Source organism: Procambarus clarkii, chromosome 65, assembly GCF_040958095.1.
Source record: "Procambarus clarkii isolate CNS0578487 chromosome 65, FALCON_Pclarkii_2.0, whole genome shotgun sequence".
Taxonomy (NCBI): domain Eukaryota; kingdom Metazoa; phylum Arthropoda; class Malacostraca; order Decapoda; family Cambaridae; genus Procambarus; species Procambarus clarkii.
Genome location: NC_091214.1, coordinates 17,009,092 through 17,032,609, shown reverse-complemented (window position 1 = coordinate 17,032,609; position 23,518 = coordinate 17,009,092). Strand labels below are relative to the sequence as shown.

At 43.5% G+C, this 23,518-nt stretch overlaps 1 protein-coding gene across 1 annotated transcript in view; it reads right to left on the bottom strand.

Moving 5' to 3' along the window:
• The window catches only part of LOC123770994 (ankyrin repeat domain-containing protein 17), a 36,725-nt gene extending 13,415 nt beyond the window's left edge, over positions 1-23,310 (bottom strand). Inside the window, exons 1-20 of the mRNA XM_069309706.1 lie at positions 23,249-23,310; positions 20,133-20,283; positions 19,923-20,021; positions 19,212-19,310; positions 18,245-18,525; positions 16,766-17,524; positions 16,479-16,578; positions 14,856-14,951; positions 14,437-14,714; positions 12,818-12,923; positions 12,117-12,215; positions 11,258-11,353; positions 7,724-8,122; positions 7,460-7,558; positions 6,743-7,029; positions 5,751-5,986; positions 5,324-5,438; positions 3,394-3,495; positions 2,897-3,061; positions 1,127-1,257 (exon numbers count right to left, since the gene is read on the bottom strand). Coding sequence (XP_069165807.1) covers positions 1,127-1,257; positions 2,897-3,061; positions 3,394-3,495; positions 5,324-5,438; positions 5,751-5,986; positions 6,743-7,029; positions 7,460-7,558; positions 7,724-8,122; positions 11,258-11,353; positions 12,117-12,215; positions 12,818-12,923; positions 14,437-14,714; positions 14,856-14,951; positions 16,479-16,578; positions 16,766-17,524; positions 18,245-18,525; positions 19,212-19,310; positions 19,923-20,021; positions 20,133-20,256 — 3,671 coding nt within the window. The 5' untranslated portion in view covers positions 20,257-20,283; positions 23,249-23,310. The remainder of the gene's footprint in view (positions 1-1,126; positions 1,258-2,896; positions 3,062-3,393; positions 3,496-5,323; positions 5,439-5,750; positions 5,987-6,742; positions 7,030-7,459; positions 7,559-7,723; positions 8,123-11,257; positions 11,354-12,116; positions 12,216-12,817; positions 12,924-14,436; positions 14,715-14,855; positions 14,952-16,478; positions 16,579-16,765; positions 17,525-18,244; positions 18,526-19,211; positions 19,311-19,922; positions 20,022-20,132; positions 20,284-23,248) is intronic.
• Positions 23,311-23,518: the final 208 nt, after the last annotated feature.

Sequence of the window (23,518 nt, the reverse complement as noted above, 5' to 3'; positions counted from 1 at the left end):
GGTAAACAGAGGCTTATATTTAAGGATTGGTGTCTAGTCGATCCTCCCCGGCCAGGATACGAACCCAGGCCAAATTGCTCACGAACCGCGGGGCAAGTGTCTTACCACTGCGCCACAGTACCCCTCTCTGGTACACCTCCCTGTGCCTGGCCACACACCCTGGCAATGCGGTCAGCAAAGTGTTGCCAGTATGAATGCTTTACACCTACATGTAGATCATTTTAGTAGTCCGCTGTGACAGGACACGGGACCAATTATGATAGTGTGATTTCCCTGTGTATTAGTACTAACATGATGCATCAATGACAAAAATCAATTGGAACATTGCAGAGATTCAAACCAGCGACCTGGGTATTCTCGCTTAAAACAGCCCGTCCTCCAATCAAAGATCCAAAAGTGATTCCATGCACCCGCCAAACCCCCTGTTTATGAACGAAAAGCTGTTCACACGACTCACAACTGCTGACGTTCGAACATATCCGGAACAAGTGCTTCACTGACGAATTTTGTTCGAACCACAACGCTGTAAATGCTTCACCCACGTACTACAAATACAAATAATCGTCAACAGAACCCAAACACCTGACCTAACCTAACCTTTGCCTATTTATACACAATATGCTAATATATTATAATATTAATTTATACTTGAGAAAATTCCCGTTTTGAATGAACAGCATGTTAAAATTTATGAATGCGTCTGTGGGGGTGACCGCTGAATGTAATGGACTTGAGTCGAGGACGGGTTGTACTTGTATATCAAGTCGTGGTTCAGTGGTGAGGTTCGCAGGTGGGAGTACTCGGATCCCAGCATTGTAACAATTGATGTTCTCAATAGTAATAAAAACAATAATTGTGATAATGTACAACTGGACATGTTTGGTTTGTTTTAGAATGTAATTAGTTTATAAAATGTATATGATTTATTTTCCATGTATATACAATTGTATTTCTATGGCTAAAAACGATGGTGCTAATTTGGGCTATTATGTCTGTCACAGCGTCGCGTGACGTGCCGAAGTTATTTGGGAAAGTTGACATAACGCCGAGCTGTGATTGGAGGTTAAAAATCAACCAATCAACGACTAGCTCGATGATGTACAGAGCTCATAATTAAAGACATTACCTACTGAGGTGGATGACAAGGATCTTAGGTAAGCGGTGGATGCGAGTGGTCCTGACGCAGTCGTGGATGGTGTCACAGGTGGGACATTCCCACTCGATGCTGCAGGACCTGTAGTACTGCGTCAGCAGCTCCTGCGGGTACAGATGCATAAAGGAAACACTAGAGAGAGCTTATTGGCCCTTGCTAGGTTGCTTCTGTTTATACCACAAACTCGTATGTATATGTTTAGCCTACGCTTGAAAGAATCCATTGATTCCACTCGGGTATTAGCAATTGGTCTTAGGGTTGACTGATCCAAAACAAAGCCTAAGTTCAGTCGGTCTCAAAGTTCTGAATCGCATTTGTCGCTGTGTCCCGGGCTCTTCCAAACTCCCTTGGTCATTGCTGTCATTGCGGGGCATGGAGCCACACACTTGTTACCTTGAACACTGTTTATGTAGGACAGATGTAAATCTGTGTATTTGTGTTTGTAGGCTAGATTAGCATTTTTAAAAGTACTACAATCACCTTCTGTTGTTGATTGTTCAATAAATCACTAAACTATATGTGTAACAGATCTCTAACTCTGTCCAATGGAGGACAGAAGAAAATGTATACATGCTGGTTAGCATTGTAAATGTGTGGCCACGTCCGTGGTAGAAAAATAATATATAAAAAAAGTTTCAAACATCTTGTGTACTTCCACACATTTTTTCTTTCTCATATTTTCCCAGATGTAAACATTATTCCTTGTGCCACCTCACATCACGTATTTAAAGAAACTTAATAGTAATATAAACAATTCTCTCTACCGACCTATAAAAAGGTGTTTATATTAAACAAATTGTGTGACGACAGAAACGACTCAAGACAGTTGGTGAAAGACCCCTCTTTCTGGACCAGGATGCACAGAGCATGTACATGTCGTGTCTTAAAAGATCTGCACCTCGATCATGGCTGCTTCAGACGTATTTATTATACAGCTAAATAGTTCCATAGCTATTAGCTGAATCACTTGTGATACAAAAGATTATTGATGTGTGTATTTGTGTGGGTGATTAAATATGTGTATGTGTATATATGTACTCACCTAGTTGTGTTTGCGGGGGGGTTGAGCTCTGACTCTTTGGTCCCGCCTCTCAACCGTCAATCAACAGGTGTACAGATTCCTGAGCCTATTAGGCTCTTCCTGTGTATACGTATATATATGTACGTGTATGTACGAGTATGTGTACATGTATATATAACATTAATAATTGTATAACTAGCGTCAAAAGATTGTTAGCTTAGCTAAACGAACTAGAGGGTTCATTTCCTAAACCGATTATGTGCCTCTGTAATCCTTTACACCACCGCCCACGGTATGGGTATGGAGTGCATAATAGAGAAAGAAATTAAATCGGCTATTAGTGTTACGGGAAACACCGCTGCATTCCCAAGCTCGTAAACTCCGAGGAGAGAGACAGACTTCGTTAATAAGTGGTTGCCCTTGATTGTCTGCCTTCACGACGGCTAAAGTTTGACCTTTATCCCTCTCACCTGACCTCACATGTCTCACCTCGAGCACAAAAGAAAATTGTTTTCACATATCCATACATTAAAACATTGATTGTAACCATGATATATATGTACTTCCGCCTACAGTTTAGACCTATTGTCTTATGTATGACCCTCTGTCCTGCGTGACAGTGAATGACAGCATTATCCTCACTTTAATGAGACTTAATCGAAATCCTCAGATTAGGCAAAATTGTAATTAATTTCGTCAATAAAGATGTTAATAATAATAACCTCGAGAGTGCAGTGGTGTTTAGAATTCTTTTGTGAACCGACGGTCAGCGTCAGGCTCGAAAACAACTCGTCCACTGAAGATATTATTGTCTTGGTTTTCTCGCACACGATGTCTGACTTGTGGTGGCCAATGAAGAGCTCAGCTATGTGGGACGGTCCTCTTCCCTGTTCCGCCAAGACAACAACACCGAAAATTAATTTATCTCGTATTAATGATTATATCTTCGATCGTGGGTACTTCAAGGCCTTTGAGGGGAATATTGGTATAATATAATTTAGGGAATCAAAAATGAAATTATTTGCATTGTTTTGTGTCGTTCTTATGATCATAGTGTCCATGATATTTCATAATTAGATTTAATATCTACATGAGTCATCAGTTAAAAGGTTTAAAATAAAAATATTCAAGGGATTACGTTTAAAGCATAGTGATTCAAATATTTTCACACACACATGCGTGTTAATTTGTGTGCTCATCGTGGAGGATGAGGCCTTACCTGGAGGTCGGTGTCCAGGGCGTGAAGAAGTAGAGAGTAGAAATCATGCGCGTCTTGCTGTTCCTTGCCCTTAAATATCACCTCGTGCTCCCCCAAGATCGTCTGTCCCAAACATCAGAAGGTTTCAACATGATGATAATCACACGCAGTCTCGTGTTTCATTCCTGCTTCTCCGATTAGAACCGATATCATCAAAACAGAAGCAAATGAGGCCGTGTTTGTATTGCCGAACCATTTTAGTTCATTTTTGTTAACGGTGTTCACTTGTCAACAATTCTGAACATCATACATTAGAAAAGTGCTTAACTGACTTGTATAATTTAAAATATGTGCATATACAGTCCCACAAAGGAAACAATTCACGTCACGAAATAGTACCAAATATTACAAGAAAACAAACTTTACTCAATCACACTACTCAAATAACGGAGGCAAATATTTGTGGCACTGTAAGAACTGCTTCAAGAACATGATGGTGCCTTTCAGGACATTCTAAGTGTCCTAGTTCGTTTATGGCTATATGTCATATAGCCTAAAATCTAGGCTCTTTGCCACATAGCATAGAATCTAGGCTATATGGCATGTTGCATAATTAAGACAGGTTCTTGAGTGCGTATCATTGGTGTGGAGTCCTAACTCAAGCACTTGCCTCTATATGCATACTAGATCAGTCCGTTCTAAGGTTTCCTAACGTCAAGAAAACGGTCAGTTTAAAGTGTCCTCTCCTAACCTACCAGACGACTTAAAACAGAAAACGGGACAGTACGACACTTTTGTTAGCCTCTCCGATTTTCTGGTGTGACAATTTTTGGCCCTATGTAACGCATACGAGCGAAAAACGGCGTTCTTTGTAGGACAGATTGACTAGATAGGGTAACAACCAGCGTTTAATAATATGATGATAACCGGCGGTGCCTGGGTAGACCCAGTATCACTTTGCCAGAAAAAAACACAAGAAAAGGGATTAAAAATAATGATAACGGGAAAAAATAATCCCGTGTGGCAACGCATCCCGAAACGCGGTTGGGATTGGCTGGGACTCTGAGGGACTATTTCCCATGACGTTATCAACATTTCTTCACCTTATTTACTTATGTAAAGGAGGAAATGTTTATGTTTATCTCTTAGAATGTTCGGTAATACGTTTATTGTTTGTGATGTGTGTCTATGTAAGTATTAACACGATGTACTGAACGGGGTGAGAATAGCTTGAGCTACCTCATCCCTTTGGGTGTATTTTACCTCAATAAACTTATTTCAATTTCAATTTCACCTTATTATGGGTAAACTATGATGAGTTGACTTTTTAAATTCCTGACATCAGCGTGTATTGTTTAACAATATTGAGCAAATATATAAATGTTTTGATATTTTTTACCGGGTCAACCCGGTGACAAGAGTAGCCACCAACGGGGTTCGTAGTCCTAAAGGTCAGGGTTCGATCCCCGGTGGAGGCGGAAACAAATGGGCAGAGTTTTTTCACCCTGAGGCTCCTATTCACCAAGCAGTAAATAGGTACCTGGGAGTTAAACAGCTGCTACGGACTACTTATTGGGGATATGTGTGTGTGAATATTAGGATTAAAGACTTGCCCTATGCGTGCTAGTGGCTGTACAAGAATGTAAGAACTCTTGTATATATAAAAAATTAAACTTCATGGGGGTCGCCTTGGGAGAAAACCCATTCCTAATGAGAGGAATGTATTCTGCCCTCTTCCATAAGGTTGGTCACTACCCCTCAGTAATCACCGTGCAAAATTAGGTGAGGTTATCCCCCAAGCGTCTGGCCGCCAACTCCTGATAGACAAACTGATATCTTTCTTTTATAGATATAGCTCATCGCCTGCATTTGGAACGTTTAGTTCCGAGTAGCTGAATCTAAAACAAAAACAACAGACAGGCACAAAGGAAAGCTTCTGAAGTCATCCTACCTTCAAGGCTTTCACAGGAGCAAGAGTCTCACCGCGGGAATCCAGCTGATAGATAACGTCATGGAAAGCATCAGCCACTTCCCCACCGTATTCACTCTCCTTATTAATATCCTCTCTGAAGGCATTAATTATAAAGGATTTACTATAGTATACCAAAAGAATATATGTATTTGCCTCGGTCTTCAACCAACTTTTATTGCATTAATGTTTGAATAAAACAGAGGTATAAGGCCCAAAATTTAGAGTATAGTATAACTAAAAACAAAATAACTATTTAAGGCAAATATATTTCATATATTTTATATATAAAAATATGTTGTTATGCATATGTTTTCATAGATTTGGCAGGTTTCAATAATTTGATAAAATATCTTAAATAAGATAGAAATAGCGTATTTACAGTTCAGCTTAGGAATTTAATATTTACCTCCAGTGTCCGTGTAGAATATAATACGTCAAGCAGCTAGTGCTGTAAAGACATTGAATGACAGAGTTCATGTAGCAGGTGTTTCCTATGCTCTTCAAACCTATTGGCATTGGTATGTAATCTCTTGATGACTTCCGCATAGTGTACTCTTCCGACTGAGGCCGTGTAGGTGATCGATCCTTACTGCTTTGTTGACGTTTGTGTGCCTTCGCCTGAGGGTCTAGGGTACTGAGGTTCTGAATTAAGATACTAAATCAGCCATTCTTTCTTCGAAGCCAAGAATCATCAAGCATTTACGTGTTCACTTGGGATACCTGTAAATCTTTCCTTAATTATGGCGCCTTAGTTTGTGTTTATAAAATCGTTTAAGAGATGCGATGTACTAAGAGGTTTAAGATATTATACAAATAATAACCTTGGGTTGCGGAGTTTCGTAGCTCGTAAAATGCTACAATAATGATAAATACAGTATTTTGCCATGGTTGAAGAAAGATGTACATGTTTCGTATCTGTACATGCAAATGCACGATAAAGCCTGAAAACATTTTATATTGCTGTCAAAATAGGCTATATTTTTATCTAAACTAACAAATTTTTACCTAACAATCTTGGCCTGATATTTTTCCAACGTCAAAGTTTTGGAATAATAGACATTGAGCTTAGGTCTAATTGCAATTTTAATTTTGGCTCACATTAGAGCTAAATTTGTATAATGTTTATTAAAATTAAAAAATTATTCAGTACTTTTCATAAAATGTTCGACACATTGTATTTAATATATAAAGAACCTTTCACAACATCTACGTGAGACAAGTCCTAAAGTATGTTACCCGCATTGTGAAGCCCTCAACTCAAAAATCACATAATGAAATTTGATAAAGTACAGATATAGACAACGAAGCTCATCCCATAATTACATGAAATGAACCGAACGATTCAAGAAAAGAGGAGACATAATTCAGATAAATAAAATACTTATAGAACAGTCTTACCCTGACCCCTGAAGCTTTTGTGTGAGCAGTCAGCATGCTTACTGCTTCCTTGCACTTCTTCTCCCTTGCAATGTCCTCGGCAGTATATCCTTGTGCGTTGGTCTCGTTGGCTTCCACTCCCTGATCAAGTAACCACTTGATCACGTGTAATTTGCTTGAGCGAGCAGCGAAGTGCAAAGGAGAGTCATCCTCGTTGTTGATGCTGGAGAGGTCACACTGATTGTCCCTCAGCACTCTTAAGATGGCCAAGTGCCCTCCTTCAGCAGCCAGGTGTGTCGCAGTGTTCCCTGTACCAGTGGTGAGGTTAACAAACTTCGAACAGATATCATTTTTCATCGGCCGGTAAGACGAGGGAAATTTGGAGCATTTTCGCTCAATTTTGTACTGCTTAAACAAGCAAAATACAGTGCCGATTTGTATATTTTACGAGGATATATTAATTCATATTAAACCATGTACTACTAATACAGTATTTAGGCATAACTTGTGTTCGGTCTTACCTCGAAACTTTGTAGCCAGTCTTACCTTGAAACTGTGTATTTTGTCTTGCCTTAAAATTTTGTATTCGGTCTTGCTAGAAAAAACTTTGTATTCTGTTTTACCTTACGATAATATATACAAACTTAACATTAGACTAGTCCTCGAAAAAAAAGGAAGGTAGATTTTATCTTAATTCTACTCGATTTGTACATATCTGACAGCCCGAACACAACTTACCTTCATCATCGTGGTCATTTAGCTGGGCCCCTCTAGCTACTAGGAGCTTCACCACCTGCAAGTAACCAGCTGCACACGCCAGCTGGACCGCACTCCTGCCTGTTCATAGATCACAATCATTACATATATTATTTGTATCATTATTCTCAATATTTTCATTTTACGTGGGTTCAGTTATTTGTGTCAGTCACGTCATTGTGACTTATTTTCTGCATTTATTAACATTATCAATATTTTATTAATACAATTGACTGCAACACCTACCCTGTTGATCTTTGCAATCGACGTTGACTTTGGCATCAAGCAGTTCCACCACAGTCGGCAGCTTGCCATTAGCCGCGGCATGCAGGAACTTGGACTCCTGGGGCGTCGTCTTTGGCCGCTGAGGTACCAAGACCTGCTGGAGATAAAGTTCCACCTCTCTATGGCCCTCGTGCTCGGCCAGGTCTTTTGCCGTGAAGCCGTCAGCGTCCCTGTGGTCGAGGCTCAACCCTTGCTCGACCAGCCACTTCACAGCATCTAAGTTGCCATTGTCAGCCGCAAGGTGGAGCGCAGTCCGTCGGGTGCCCTTGGTGGTGGCACGAAGATTACACTTCGTAGTCTTTAGGTAATGCAGGATCTTAACGTGGCCCCCCTTAGATGCCCAGTGGACCAACTTCTCACCTGGAAGTGTTCCAATTTTGTTTTGGAATTATACCAGTTTGTGTTGGAGTTATAACAGTTTTGTGATGGAATTGTATCAGTTTGTGTTGGAATTGTACCATTATGGTGAAATTGAAGCAGTATCTTGAGGTTATCTTGAGATGATTTCGGGGCTTAGCGTTCCCGCGGCCCGGTCCTCGACCAGGCTTCCTGTATGTTACACCCCCCAGAAAGCAGCCCGTAGCAGCCGTCTAACTCCCAGGTACTTATTTACTACTAGGTAACAGGGACATCAAGGTGAAAGAAACTCTGCCCATTTGTTTCCGCCTCCACCGGGGATCGAACCCGGAATCTCAGGACTTCGAATCCAAAGCGCTGTCCACTCAGGTGTCAGGCCCCAGAATGTTAGTTGTACTAGGATGATGGAACTGAACTAGTATGTGGGAATTGTACTAGTATGTTGAACTTGCCATAGTACAGGGTGCCCAATAGAAAACCAATACATTGCTCATTTCAATCCTTTCAAGCCTAGTGAACATCGATTGTAGGATTGGTTGCAATGTGCTTTCTCTGCAAGTGCACATTCACCCTTCCTCAGCCTTTGGAGGGTTTTAAGACCACTACAGTTATTACTGATTGATTGATGAAGATTAAGCCACCCAAAAGGTGGCACGGACATGAATAGCCCGTAAGTGGTGGCCCTTTTGAGCCATTACCAGTATCAATAGATGATACTGGAGATCTGTGGAGGTGACGGGAGATGTCTCCCGTGAAAAATTATTACTGATTTACTAGTAGGAATATTTTAATTCTAGACACAGTCCAGGATTAAGGTAAACTAGAGTGTCTGACCTCCTCCAGTATACTGACCTACCTAGTTTTGCACACACTGACTCTACAATATTAATTGGGGATTTAAATGCTAAACACAAACAATTAGGGGATCAACTCACAAATATCAACGGGAGAAGATTGTTGGCACTTCTCGATGCATATGATGTTCAAATTATCAGTAAGAATCAACCAACGCAAATATATGGAGGTATTCTAGATAGGTGCATTGACTTTAACCTATCATACACAACTCATGAGACTGATATTATGGATGACCTAATGTCTGACCATTTAGCCATAACAGCTAACATACACGTGGCTAATGTTGACCTACCAGGCACAAAGCTGAGTAGACGCAGGCTAACAGTAAGGAAAGAGCAAGAAAAACTCTTTATAGACAGCATAGAACATTGGTATAACAATTATGAGCCTGAGAATGTACAACAGTTTTATGATGACCTCGTAAATAATACCTATGAGGCCATCAAAAATAGTGAGTCACGCCAAACAAAAAGAAGTACTGGTAAACAGGTCAGACACAACCAGTACTATGATGATGCTAAACTGAAAGAGCTTAAATCAATTGCTAGACAGACAGGTAAAGCATATAAGAGCCTTAGAACTCCTCAAATGTTAAAACTGTTTCAGGCCGCGCTTGCAGCGGCAAGGGAGAGAATGACTGAACTGAGACAAAATGAATGGGAGGGTTTTGTTAGTGGACTTAACCTGCATACTCCCCTGGGCAAAGCCTGGAAAGGCATAACAAAAATTATTGGTAAAAATAGTAGACAAGTTTCACACCCAAACCCGCTACAGAAAGCTAATCAGATAATTGCAAAATGGGCTCAAGTTTCCAGCTTTGGAATGTTACCAGCTAGCACTAGGGAGAAATTGCAGGAGAGGTCCACAGACAGAAATTCTCTCATAAATTTCATGTTTAGCAAGCAACATGAAGAATGTGATGTTCCATATATAGATTATGAATTGAATGCAGCCCTCTCCAGGGGCAGTAGCACTGCTCCTGGTGAGGACGGTATCACCTATGATATTCTAAGACTCCTACATCGTGTACCCGGTAACCCATTATTAGAATTGTTTAATGAGAGTTATGTCACTGGGCAGTTGCCTGTATCACGGACCACCAGTCTTACGGTACCTGTACCAAAGCCTGGCCAACCTGATGCTTTCCGTCCCATCTCACTGACCAGTTGCATGTGCAAAACCTTTGAGAGAATGGTGCTTAATAGATTATTGTATAGAGTTAAAGAGCACATGTCACCTGATATCAATGGTTTCACACATGGTAAAAGTGTACACAACTGTATCACAACCTTTCTTACTGTTCATGGAGATAAAAGGCACAAGTACACAACATTTCTTGATTTAAAAAATGCCTTTGATATTGCTAATAGGGAAGTGATTATGTATGAATTAGCGAGAATGGATATAGGGGGACATTTATTACAATGGATACGAGGCTATCTTACCAACCGGAAGTCCTCTGCACTGTTCCAAGGCTACAAGAGTGAAACTAAAGTAATGCAACTAGGCACCCCACAAGGAGGAGTACTCAGTCCTACCTTGTTTAATGTTCTAATTAATGCTTTACTAAAATAAATTCCAACTAGTCCGGCAAACATCACTATCAGCTGTGCAGATGACATCCTTGTGCATACTAAAACCCACCGCGAAATGCAGTCTTAAATTGTATACATACAGCTTGTGAGAGCCTTGGTCTTGTAATCAACGCTGTTAAAACTAAGGTATTTAACAGACAAATTGGCAACCGCAAAGTGGACCACGAAAACTTGGTCTAGATAAAACTTGATAGATAACATACCAATAGACTATGTCTCTTCTTTCAAATACGTTGGTGTCTATGTCCCTTGTACCTCAACTGCAGTCAATAAGTTACATCAACAATGTAGAGACAGACTCAAGGCTCTCAGAACTGTAGTGGGGTACAGCCCGAAATATGGTGTTAATATTAAAATAGCAAGAATGATGTATTTAGCGTATATAAGGTCTCTGATAGACTATCATGCACCAGCTTTGGTCCTGCAAAATGGCAAAAGTATTGATAGACTTGAAAAAATGCAAAATGAAGCACTCAGAATTATACTTAGCTGTCCTATAACTACCAAAGTTCTCAACATGCGGAAAGAATTAAATATACTTAGCATTAGAGATAGAATATTTGAAATTAATCTTATGATGGGACTAAAGCTTCTGCGTGATAAAAACATTGTGTCAGTTGCACTGTTAGACGCTCACGCACGCATCACGTAGAGAGAGAGGGAGAGAGAGAAAGACTGAGCCTACCTTTCACTTCAGCAGTACCATGAGGTAAATGAGGAAGAAGTAGCTTCAGTACTTCCAAGTGTCCGGCCTGTGCAGCAAGATGAACTGCCAGCACTCCTGTAGGTGAGATACTTACTTTAATACAGTGTGTGTGTGTGTGTGTACTCACCAAGTTGAGCTTGCGGTAGTTGAGTCTTTGGTCCCGCCTCTCAACTCTCATTCAACTGGCGTACAGATTCCTGAGCCTACTGGGCTCTATCATATCTACATTTGAAACTGTGTATGGAGTCAGCCTCCACCACATCACTGCCTAATGCATTCCATCTGTTAACTGCTCTGACACTGAAAAAATTATTTCTAACGTCCCTGTGACTCATTCGGGTACTCATTTTCCACCTGTGTCCCTTTGTTCGCGTACCACCCGTGTTAAACAGTTTATCTTTATCGACCCTATCAATTCCTCTGAGAATTTTGTAGGTAGTGATCATGCCTCTCCTTACTATTCTGTCTTCCAGTGTCGTGAGGTGCATTTCACGCAGCCTTTCCTCGTAACTCATTCCTCTTAGTTCTGGGACTACCCTAGTGGCATACCTCTGAACTTTTTCAAACTTCATCTTGTGCTTGACAAGGTACGGGCTCCATGCTGGGGCCGCATACTCCAGGATTGTTCTTACATATGTGGTATACAAGGTTCTGAATGATTCCTTGCTCAGGTTCCTGCTTTGTGTGTGTGTGTGTGCGCGTGTGTGTGTGTGTGTGTGAACAAAAAAAATCTTTTGAGAAGGCCAAACTAGCGTCCTGAGTAACCCCCAGCTCCTGCCGTCCTGTTCCGAAGATTTTTCTTAGAGATATTACTTTATTTTGATTTTGATTTGTTTACCTTCGTTGTCGTCAGCTGTGGGATCGGCGCCGGCCTGCAGAAGGTCTTCGACTAGAGCGGTGTAGCCGCCGTCAGCAGCCTGGTGTAGAGCTCGGCGCCCTGTGCCACGATACACGTCATAAATTGCTTTCAGTATGGTCTGTTATCTTATAAATTATTATGGAGAGTGAAGAATCATCAGCTATTTTGTTTAATGCAGATATTCTTTGAGAAAAATTTGGAGCAATATAGTGGGATTGAACGCGTGTCTCTGACTTCACAGGCACGAATTTAAAAGCACGAGTTCGATCCCATTATATGGCCCCAAAATTTATCATTGATATAACACAATATTGTGATCTCGGTTAAAACATATTTTTTTTTTTTTTTTTTTTTTAGATATATACAAGAGTTGTTACATTCTTGTACAGCCACTAGTACGCGTAGCGTTTCGGGCAGGTCCCTGGAATACGATCCCCGCCGCGAAGAATCGTTTTTTCATCCAAGTACACATTTTACTGTTGCGTTAAACAGAGGCTACAGTTAAGGAATTGTGCCCAGTAAATCCTCCCCGGCCAGGATACGAACCCATGACATAGCGCTCGCGGAACGCCAGGCGAGTGTCTTACCACTACACCACGGAGACTGTATTCTTATTGAAACACTTCAGGGTCTTAAGGACACAAGGCTAGTAACTTTCTATTATCTTAATTGAGCACTACCTCTAATCTGCGGCTTGTGGCTTGGGGCGTCGACGAAGACTTCGTCCTGGATGAGGCGGCGTGTGAGCTCGAAGTTCCCGGCGCCCGCAGCTTCCACTAGCTGTTCCTGTATACCATTTTAATTTTTATTAGTTGGCCATTTGGACCAATTCCGTAGTAGAAAATGGAAATTCTTTGGGGTCCAACTGATCCTTTTTATAAATAAATAATAAATAAATAAATATATGTTAATTTAAGTAAGGTACATACATACAAGAGATTTTACAAAGATTGATCGATTTATAGATAGAGCTAGTACATACAATGCCTAAAGCCACTATTACGCAAAGCGTTTCGGGCATGAAAAACATTAATGACTAAAGCTTAATACTAAAATTTTCTGTAACGTTCGATCAAATAGTTGCTCTAAATACTGTCATTACTGAAGGGTGGTTAACACCGGGGTGGTTAACACCGGGGTGGTTAACACCGGGGTGGTTAACACCGGGGTGGTTAACACCGGGGTGGTTAACACCGGGGTGGTTAACACCGGGGTGGTTAACACCGAGGTGGTTAACACCGGGGTGGTTAACACCGGGGTGGTTAACACCGGGGTGGTTAACACCGAGGTGGTTAACACCGAGGTGGTTAACACATCGTAATGTGCAAATACAAGATGATATTTTTGGGGGGATTTCTAATTTTTACAAACAGTTTCCAAAAGCAATTTCCACACAACAGCTCTAAATATTCTTCATTTTCCCTTTCTCTCAGGCAATTTAAAGCAGTGAATTGCCGGTCAGAGAAATAATTGTTGTAATGATCACCAGTCTTATAATTATATCCAATTATATAACTCCACCAGTCCAATTATACCCGGGGGGTATGTGGCAGATAAGGAAATCGTTCGAACTGGCATCGTGATCACGATAGAGAACATATGTTGAGCAGAACAATGAGTGACACACACACACACGTGTCATATGACAAAGATAACTAGGAAGGCGGAACACTTCTGCTCTCATCCTATAACAACACTTATATACACCTTTCTGCGTATCTGGCTTCAGTATCTGGCTGTTCAGTTCTCTAAGTAACCCCCCCCCCCTTCCCTCCTTCCGCCCACACACACGCACACCAGTGTATGCACCGTGCAGGTACGAAGTTGAAATTGAAATTAAATAAGTTTTATTCGGTTTAAATGCACACAAAGGGATAAGGTTGCTCAAGCTATTCTCACTCCCTTCAGTACAACGTGATTTTATATATATATATATATATATATATATATATATATATATATATATATATATATATATATATATATATATATTATATATATATATTATATATATAATCCCACATCTCAAACAATAAGAATATTACTACTAAACATAATTTATGATAAACTAATACATTTCTTGCAGGTATGAATAGTATTTTATCCCGTCTATGTTCTGAACGGTCATTGGCGAGATGGCAATTTTCGTCGTGAAGTACGACTCTATATATAGAATCAAGAACATGTATTACAGAACCCAAAGAGTTATGGAGTACTACACAAGTCGATCACAAGTTAAGGCGTGGACCCTGAGCTGAAGCTCAATCCTAGCCCGCAAACAACAGGTCAATACACTTACCTCCTTTAACCTATCATCGAGGTAATTATACACATCAGATGCTTCAGACACCATGGCTAGGTCGCTCGGTGTGTTCCCGTTGTTGTCCTTTGTATCAATCTGGGCTCCTTGTTCCACCAGCCAGCGGGTAGCGTCCAGGTTGCCGTTGTCGGCCGCCAGATGAAGTGGCGTCGACCCGTCGGGGGTGGAAGCAGCAGTGACGTCACACCCTCGCTCCTTCAGTAGTCGCAACACGGTCACGTGACCCCCAAATGCTGCCCAGTGAACACCCTCGCGACCTGACGGATTGATACGAGAGTATGAGCAGCAAAATACTGTGAGTAGCAGAATAGTTATCACTGCTACACACGCTTACTGGTGAACCAGTAGGTGTATTCTCAGTGTATAAACACCGAGATACAGAATTCTCTCTCACCTACCAGCTGCCACAGCTCTGGGGTCAACGCTATGTTCCAGGAGCTTCTTCACCACCTCGGTGTGGCCGCCCCAGCACGCCAGATGAATCGCCTGCAGCCCTGTGGAGAGTATGGAGGTTACTGATGACTTGGAGAATTGTGAAGAAAAGACTACACCACAGTCTCCGTGGTGTAGTGGTAAGACACTCGCCTGGCGTTCCGCGAGCGCTATGTCATGGGTTCGTATCCTGGCCGGGGAGGATTTACTGGGCGCAATTCCTTAACTGTAGCCTCTGTTTAACGCAACAGTAAAATGTGTACTTGGATGAAAAAACGATTCTTCGCGGCGGGGATCGTATTCCAGGGACCTGCCCGAAACGCTACGCGTACTAGTGGCTGTACAAGAATGTAACAACTCTTGTATATATCTCAAAAAAAAATTGCAGACGGAGGACACTGGTGACGTGAGGATTCCCGGAGTCCTCATTCTACATCACACGGAATGAGAAGATATGACCCAGTAGCCTAGAAGGATGCCAAGACGCGGCCGACACTCGCTAGTGGAGTGAGTATGGCGAGTTAAATCACATCGTGAGTACACGGTGTACACCAATGGTTGACCCAGTACTGCGAATCAATGGTTGACCCAGTACTGTGAACCAATGGTTGACCCAGTACTGTGAGCCAATGGTTGACCCAGTACTGTGAACCCATGGTTGACCCAGTACTGTGAGCCAATGGCTGACCCAAGTACTGCGAACCAATGGTTGACCCAAGTACTGCGAGCCAATGGCTGACCCAAGTACTGCGAGCCAATGGTTGACCCAGTACTGCGAGCCAATGGCTGACCCAAGTACTGCGAGCCAATGGCTGACCCAAGTACTGCGAGCCAATGGCTGACCCAGTACTGCGAGCCAATGGCTGACCCAAGTACTGCGAGCCAATGGCTGACCCAAGTACTGCGAGCCAATGGCTGACCCAGTACTGCGAGCCAATGGCTGACCCAAGTACTGCGAGCCAATGGCTGACCCAAGTACTGCGAGCCAATAGCTGACCCAGTACTGCGAACCAATGGCTGACCCAAGTACTGCGAGCCAATGGCTGACCCAGTACTGCGAGCCAATGGCTGACCAGTACTGCGAGCCAATGGCTGACCCAAGTACTGCGAGCCAATGGCTGACCCAAGTACTGCGAGCCAATGGCTGACCCAAGTACTGCGAGCCAATGGCTGACCCAAGTACTGCGAGCCAATGGTTGACCCAGTACTGCGAGCCAATGGCTGACCCAAGTACTGCGAGCCAATGGCTGACCCAAGTACTGCGAGCCAATGGCTGACCCAAGTACTGCGAGCCAATGGCTGACCCAAGTACTGCGAGCCAATGGCTGACCCAAGTACTGCGAGCCAATGGCTGACCCAAGTACTGCGAGCCAATGGCTGACCCAAGTACTGCGAGCCAATGGCTGACCCAAGTACTGCGAGCCAATGGCTGACCCAAGTACTGCGAGCCAATGGCTGACCCAAGTACTGCGAGCCAATGGCTGACCCAAGTACTGCGAGCCAATGGTTGACCCAACTACTGCGAGCCAATGGCTGACCAGTATTGCGAGCCAATGGCTGACCCGGAATATATATACTTGACCACTCACCCTCCTCCCCTGGTTTGCTGCTGACGAAGCTCGGATCAGCTCCGGATACCACCAAGGAGTCGACCTCGTCAGCCCGACCCTCGCTAGCGGCCACCAGCAGCTGTAGTGGTCAAGACATCGCTCATCAGTGTAAAACAAAATATCAATAGCATTTCTTCATGTTCAAATTGATATAAAGCAATGGAAAGAGGAATTGTTCTCTTGGAAACATCAGTGGATAATCATCAGATAAGATACATCAGATAAGAATGTCTTAGAATGTTATGGTTCAAAGTGTGATCGCTTACATTAATAAACAGAAGACCTCGGCTCACCCTAACAGACGGGTCATGTGCCTCCCTGTTGGAGAGAGGGGTTTGAGGCGAGGGATGAGGGGAGCCCTGAGGTAAGTGCTGAGAGTAAAGGGAGGCTTGAGGCAAGTGCTGAGAAGGAGCGGAGGCTTGAGGCAAGTGCTGAGAGTGAGGAGAGGACTGAGGCAAGTGCTGAGGGGAAGCGGAGGCTTGAGGCAAGTGCTGAAAGTGAAGGGAAGATTGAGGCAAGTGCTGAGGGTGAGGGGAGGTTTGAGGCAAGTGCTGAGAAGGAGCGGAGGCTTCAGGCAAGTGCTGAAAGTGAGGGGAGGCTTGAAGCCAGTGCTGAGAGGGAGCGGAGGCTTGAGGCAAGTGCTGAAAGTGAGGGGAGGACTGAGGCAAGTGCTGAGAGGGAGCGGAGGCTTGAGGCAAGTGCTGAAAGTGAGGGGAGGACTGAGGCAAGTGCTGAGAGGGAGCGGAGGCTTTAGGCAAGTGCTGAAAGTGAGGGGAGGACTGAGGCAAGTGCTGAAAGTCAGGGTAGGGCTGAGGTGAGTTCATCATTTGTGGGTTGGGCTGATATGAGGGCTGAGGATAAGGCTGACGCGAAGGCTGGGAAAGGTTGGAACCTTCTCTGGAGCCTAGAGGCTGCAGTTGGGTGTCAGGCTGGCACAGTGGCCGGATACTTCCGTGTGCACCCGCACTTGCGTTAGCGGCGAGGTTACCAACGGCGTGCACTTGGTCTCTTCCACCTTGCTGCGTCTGTATGTGCAGGGAACAGGTGTAGTACATGTATGTCTTCAGTTTGGTATAAACACACACCCACCCACCAGGTAAGGAGCAACACAACAAGGAGTTCAGGTGGAAATTAAAACACAGATTAGCCAAAAAATCTAAAGAAATGCTTGTATACAATGAGAACCGTAAAGTGGAAGGCATTTGAGCCGGATATATGTTGATCACTTGATAAATCGATGATTGTTGTTGTTGTGGTGGTGTGGTTGTTGTGGTGGTGTGGTTGTTGTGGTGGTGGTGGCGTTGTGGTGGTGGTGGTGTTGTGGCGCTGGTGGCGTTGTGGTGGTGATGTAATATGATCGCGGTGTTTACCTATCAACGATTAGGAGGCAAATGAGTCTCAAACTCTTCATACAACGCCTCTCAGGCCCTAGTTCCTGGTGCAAATTGAAAGTAAAATGACATTCGAGCTCTTTCTCGTGTGTGCGCTTGAAGCTGTGGAAAGAGGTGGCTTCCAAGACTTTAAAAAATCCACAAAATAAGTTATTTACCATAGAAGACGTTTGAGCATTTTGATAGACCGGAATATGTCCAATTTCAACGCCTCTCAAACATACTTTGTACAGAATTAAGTAAAAAAAAAATAGTCCCCCTTCAATAAATTGCAAATTCTCTCCTCCCAGTTGTAATTTAAACTGGCCACGACATTGTGACGTTAGATAGAGAAAAAAAACAAATTTGCCTTACGCTCGGAGACGTCCTGCGCTCCTGGAGGAACTGGGCCACTTCGCTGTGAGACTTCCTTCTGGCGCAATCTTCAGCTGCCTCCTGCTGGAGGTTTTTAGAGCTGGCGTCAACGCCTTGCTGCAGCAGCCACTGTACCACCTGCAGCTGGTTGTTCTCCGCCGCCAGGTGGAGTGGGCTGGAGCCGTCTCTTGCTACAGCCTCCAGATCACACCCCTGCTTCCTCATCTCCTCCAGCAGCATCTTGTGCCCGGAGGCTGCAGCGTAGTGCACTGCGCGGCGCCCTGTGGCACAGTGACACAGTGACACAGTATACCTTAAACGCAACATATAGTGACGCAAGAGAGCAGTGGCTAACCGAAGATTTATTAATATGTAACTTTGAGGTTAAATTTACATTATTACGTAAAGGAGGTATAAGACTTTATACTCGTTAGAGTGGAGTTAGACAACTGTTGTGGAGTTCCATCCTGTGAAAGGTCAGTGGTTGTTAAAGACACCTCGATTAACCTAAGGGGACAGACTTCCTGCTAGTATTCTCCCCCTTTCCTGAGACAAGGGGGCATTATACCATCCCTAGTTTTCAAGAATTAAGAGATTATAGGTGAAATTGGGGCCAGATTCACGAAAGGACTTACGCAAGCACTTACAAACGTTTACATCTTTCCTCAATCTTTGACGGCTTTGGTTACATTTATTACACAGTTTACAAGCATGAAAACTTGCCAATCAACTGTTGTTATTGTTATAAACAGCCTCCTGGTGCTTCGGAGCTCATTAACTGTTTAATAATTGTAAACAAAGCCGCCAAAGATTGAGAAAAGATGGACAGGTTCGTAAGTGCTTTCGTGAATCTGGCTCCTGGTCGTCAAGGTGAAATGAGGCAGCCTAGTAATATGGGCTCGTGGACACCGCAGCATTATTTAGCCTTTAACACGAATTGCAAAGATATGTGAAGGGAGGTAGTTACCTCGGTCATCCTCAGCTTCCAGAGAGGCCCCGTGGTGCAGCAGGTGACGAAGCACCTGGAGATGGTTGCTCCCAGCGGCAAGATGCAGCGGCTGGATACCTGGACACATACACGTATCACTAGCAAGAGAGACAGGTGTATCATTGGTCACTAACAAGAGAGAGAGAGAGAGAGACAATTTACTCGTCATTTACTACAGATAACCACATCAATCCTGCTACTCGGTACCTTTATGAATGTTAATAACTGTTCTCTGGTCAGGTAATTGCTTCTCCCAACCCCGGCTTTGGACCATATATTCCTCTATTCGATGACCAAATCACACATTAGAAAATAGAGAAACGACAACGTTTCGGTCCGTCCTGGACCATTATCAAGACACGACTTGATAATGGTGGTGATAATTGATAATGATAATGGTTTGGTGGTCATATCTTCAGCCAAGTTATTGAGACTAATCGTCTGCATGACTTTATTCCTTCTATGTACAACCATATATTCCCATACACCTTTAGTGGGGATGGAGGAGCAGGATAGCAATGCAGGTGACGATGATAGAGGATGATGATGGTATGATGGTGATGCATCAAGAGGCCTGTGACGTGTATATGATGCTCGATGGTGAACAAGATGATGAAAATGAGAGGGATGAGGGTGGATGAAGATGACGGTGTCCAGCTATGATGGTGCTGGAGACCCACACGACCTCACCATCACTGTCCTTGGCGTCGACTCTCGCTTGGTTACGAACCAGCTCTACCACCACCTCCAGGTGTCCTGCCTCGGCGCTCAGATGCAACGCCGTTCGACCTGTCGAAGTTTTCACATAGTCTATGCTCAATTTACATTTTCTTTCATATATATCTCACTCTAATTATTTGATTTCATACACAGGTTGTCTGGAGAGGATATGAGACTTACCATTGTCGTCTTTCCTGTTGCTCTTCTCATTGACGTTGATACCGACAGATAATTGCGATTTGACGGTTGTTTTAGAGCCTCTGGCCGCTCCTTCTAGCATCGGCTGTCGTCCGTTTGACGACATATTGTTGTGGGTTGACAGTCCCGTCACCTGCGATAAGCTCGAGATGTGGATATCGCGCTCGCTCTCCCCCCCCCCCCCCCCCCCTCTCTCTCTCTCTGTCTCTCTGTCTGTCTCTCTCTCTCTGTCTGTCTCTCTCTCTCTCTGTCTCTCTCTCTGTCTGTTTCTCTCTCTCTCTGTCTGTCTCTCTCTCTGTCTGTTTCTCTCTCTCTCTGTCTGTCTCTCTCTCTCTCTGTCTGTTTCTCTCTCTCTCTGTCTGTCTCTCTCTCTCTGTCTCTCTCTCTCTCTCTGTCTCTCTCTCTCTCTCTGTCTCTCTCTCTCTCTCTGTCTCTCTCTCTCTCTCTGTCTCTCTCTCTCTCTCTGTCTCTCTCTCTCTCTCTGTCTCTCTCTCTCTGTCTCTCTGTCTCTCTCTCTCTCTCTCTCTCTCTCTCTCTCTCTCTCTCTCTCTCTCTCTCTCTCTCTCTCTCTCTCTCTCTGAGTCACGATGACCTTCTTACCATCTGGTTGTTTCTTCGGGAATAATTTTTGAGAACTTCAGATAATTTACAAGTTAGGCCCTCTGGCAGATTAAGCCCAGTGGCAAGTTAGATTTAATGGTAACATGGGAGACTGTGGTAAGTTATGTACCACAGAAGCAAGTTAAGTTCAGAGGAAAGTTAGGGCACAACATTAAGCTACTGAAAAGTTAGCGCGAGTGGCAATTTAGGCTCTGTGATAAGTTAGGTGCAATGACGAGTTAGAGCCAGTACCAATGTAGTGACAGTCACAAGTTAGGGACGATATTAAACCAATATATAAACATTTAAACACTAATTGCACCAACAGTTATTCTACATAAACTTAACTCCATCTCCCTTTAGGAGACACTATGCATTTAGTCTAATGTAATTACAGTACAACAACAAACAAAACTTTCACACTCACATTACAGTAATCTCGGGTCTGTCAGCTCCGGTGAGAAAACACACATTGATTGATTGATGAAGATTAAGCCACCCAAAAGGTGGCACGGGCATGAATAGCCCGTAAGTGGTGGCCCTTTTGAGCCATTACCAGTATCAAGAGCTGATACTGGAGATCTGTGGAGGTGCGACTGCACCCTGCGTGACGGGAGATGTTTCCCGTGTTAAAGAGGAATGATGATGATGATGAAGATTAAACCACCCAAAAGGTGGCACGGGCATGAATAGCCCGTAAGTGGTAGCCCTTTTGAGCCATTACCAGTATCAAGAGCTGATACTGGAGATCTGTGGAGGTGCGACTGCACCCTGCGTGATAACACACAACTTGACCCCGCGTCCTATACTGATAGCCTTGATATCAGATACATCTCACTTAGTTGTAAATTATTTTCTTCTGAGATTTTAAATAGTGCTTTCAATAAATATTTTGATTTCAAACTATCGTCACTTCTAAGTGACGATAGTTTGAACGGTAGAGCGACAGGACTCGCTTCAGTGACTGGACGGTAGAGCGATGGTCTCGCTTCATGCAGGTCGGCGTTCAATCCCCGACCGTCCAAGTGGTTGGGCACCATTTCTTCCTTCCCCTCCCCCCGTCCCCATCCCAAATCCTTATCCCGACCCCCTTCCAAGTGCTATAAAGTCGTAATGGCTTGGTGCTTTCCCCATGATAAGTAAGTAAGAAGTCTTTCATTCTTGCCTGAGCTTCTGCTCTCACATTTTAGCGAGACCCGCTTGCCGTGCAGTTCATGGAAAAGCAGATTGGTTGATAAGTTCACCTGACATCTCATTTAAGCTCGAGTTATTGGCCTTCCGCTAAAATGTTAGTTTTCTCTATTTTTCTATCGCCACGTCCATGACTAACGCTCTCAAGAGCTTGCATATGGTGTAGCCCCACATAAAAGATATTGCTGATATGCTCACAGTGCAGCTTGTCACTGCCATGGTGTCTTTCGCTTATGCAAGCAGTTAATCGTTTTGCTGTGTTTACTTAGGCCATTCCACAGTCATCTTGTGGAATGGGCTACCACCCTTTCTCTCCCGTGGCACGAGTCGTCTGAGGAATATTTCCTTGACCTCTGGCATTCATTTGCCCTTTTCTCGGATCAGAAAAAAGGAGATTTAGTGAGACAATGAAAGGGCTTAACCCAGATATCAGTACCATTGAGGTCCGTCGATATGTCTGAAAGAGTTCCAAGGATTGACCAGCAACAGCTCTGAAGAGTGAGGCCGGACCCGGTTGCAGAGCCGCAGATAAAAAGAGTGTTACAGAGATAGTACGTCAGTGCACGACACATCCTTATGGTTACATCTTTCTTGGGTAATTTAGAATATTAAGGCAAAGGCATACCCTGGATAACAAATTTAACGATCCCTGAACTCTAATCACAAAATTACAAACAAATATTTAGTTTTTAAAACTGGTTCAGATTATTTTTTGGGAACTAATATTCTAATATTCTAATATATAATAATACTAATAAACTAATATTAATATTTTGGGAATATAATATTCTCGAATCCACAAATTCCCACGATCAAACACACAAGAATTCTTTCAAATACACACACACACACACACACACACACACACACACACACACACACACACACACACACACACACACACACACACACACATGGGTTCGTTCGAACGCACACAACAGCAATCAAACATGACATTTTTTTCCCACTTGCATTATGCTCGATCGAATACGCCGCTAGCTTGTCCCCTATGATCCTATGCGCCCACCTCGACTCACCGAACACTGGGTACCTCCACCTCGACTCACCGAACACTGGGTACCTCCACCTCGACTCACCGAACACTTGGTACCTCCACCTCGACTCACCGAACACTTGGTACCTCCACCTCGACTCACCGAACTCTGGGTACCTCCACCTCGATTCACCGAACTCTGGGTACCTTCACCTCGACTCACCGAACACTGGGTACCTTCACCTCGATTCACCGAACTCTGGGTACCTCCACCTCGACTCACCGAACACTGGGTACCTTCACCTCGACTCACCGAACACTGGGTACCTCCACCTCGACACACCGAACACTGGGTACCTCCACCTTGACTCACCGAACACTGGGCACCTTCATCTTGACGAGACGCGATACTCCTCGACTCCTCAGCGGGTGAGTGATAGCACCAGCAAACAGTCAAGAGATAAGATAACAGACAACCAAACTGCATTCTCTGCTATGAATTATTTACGAATTGCCAAAGAAAAAATATCATTCAAACGCTGGAAGTGAACAACCATAGAGTAGAACAGAGAACAAATTTTAT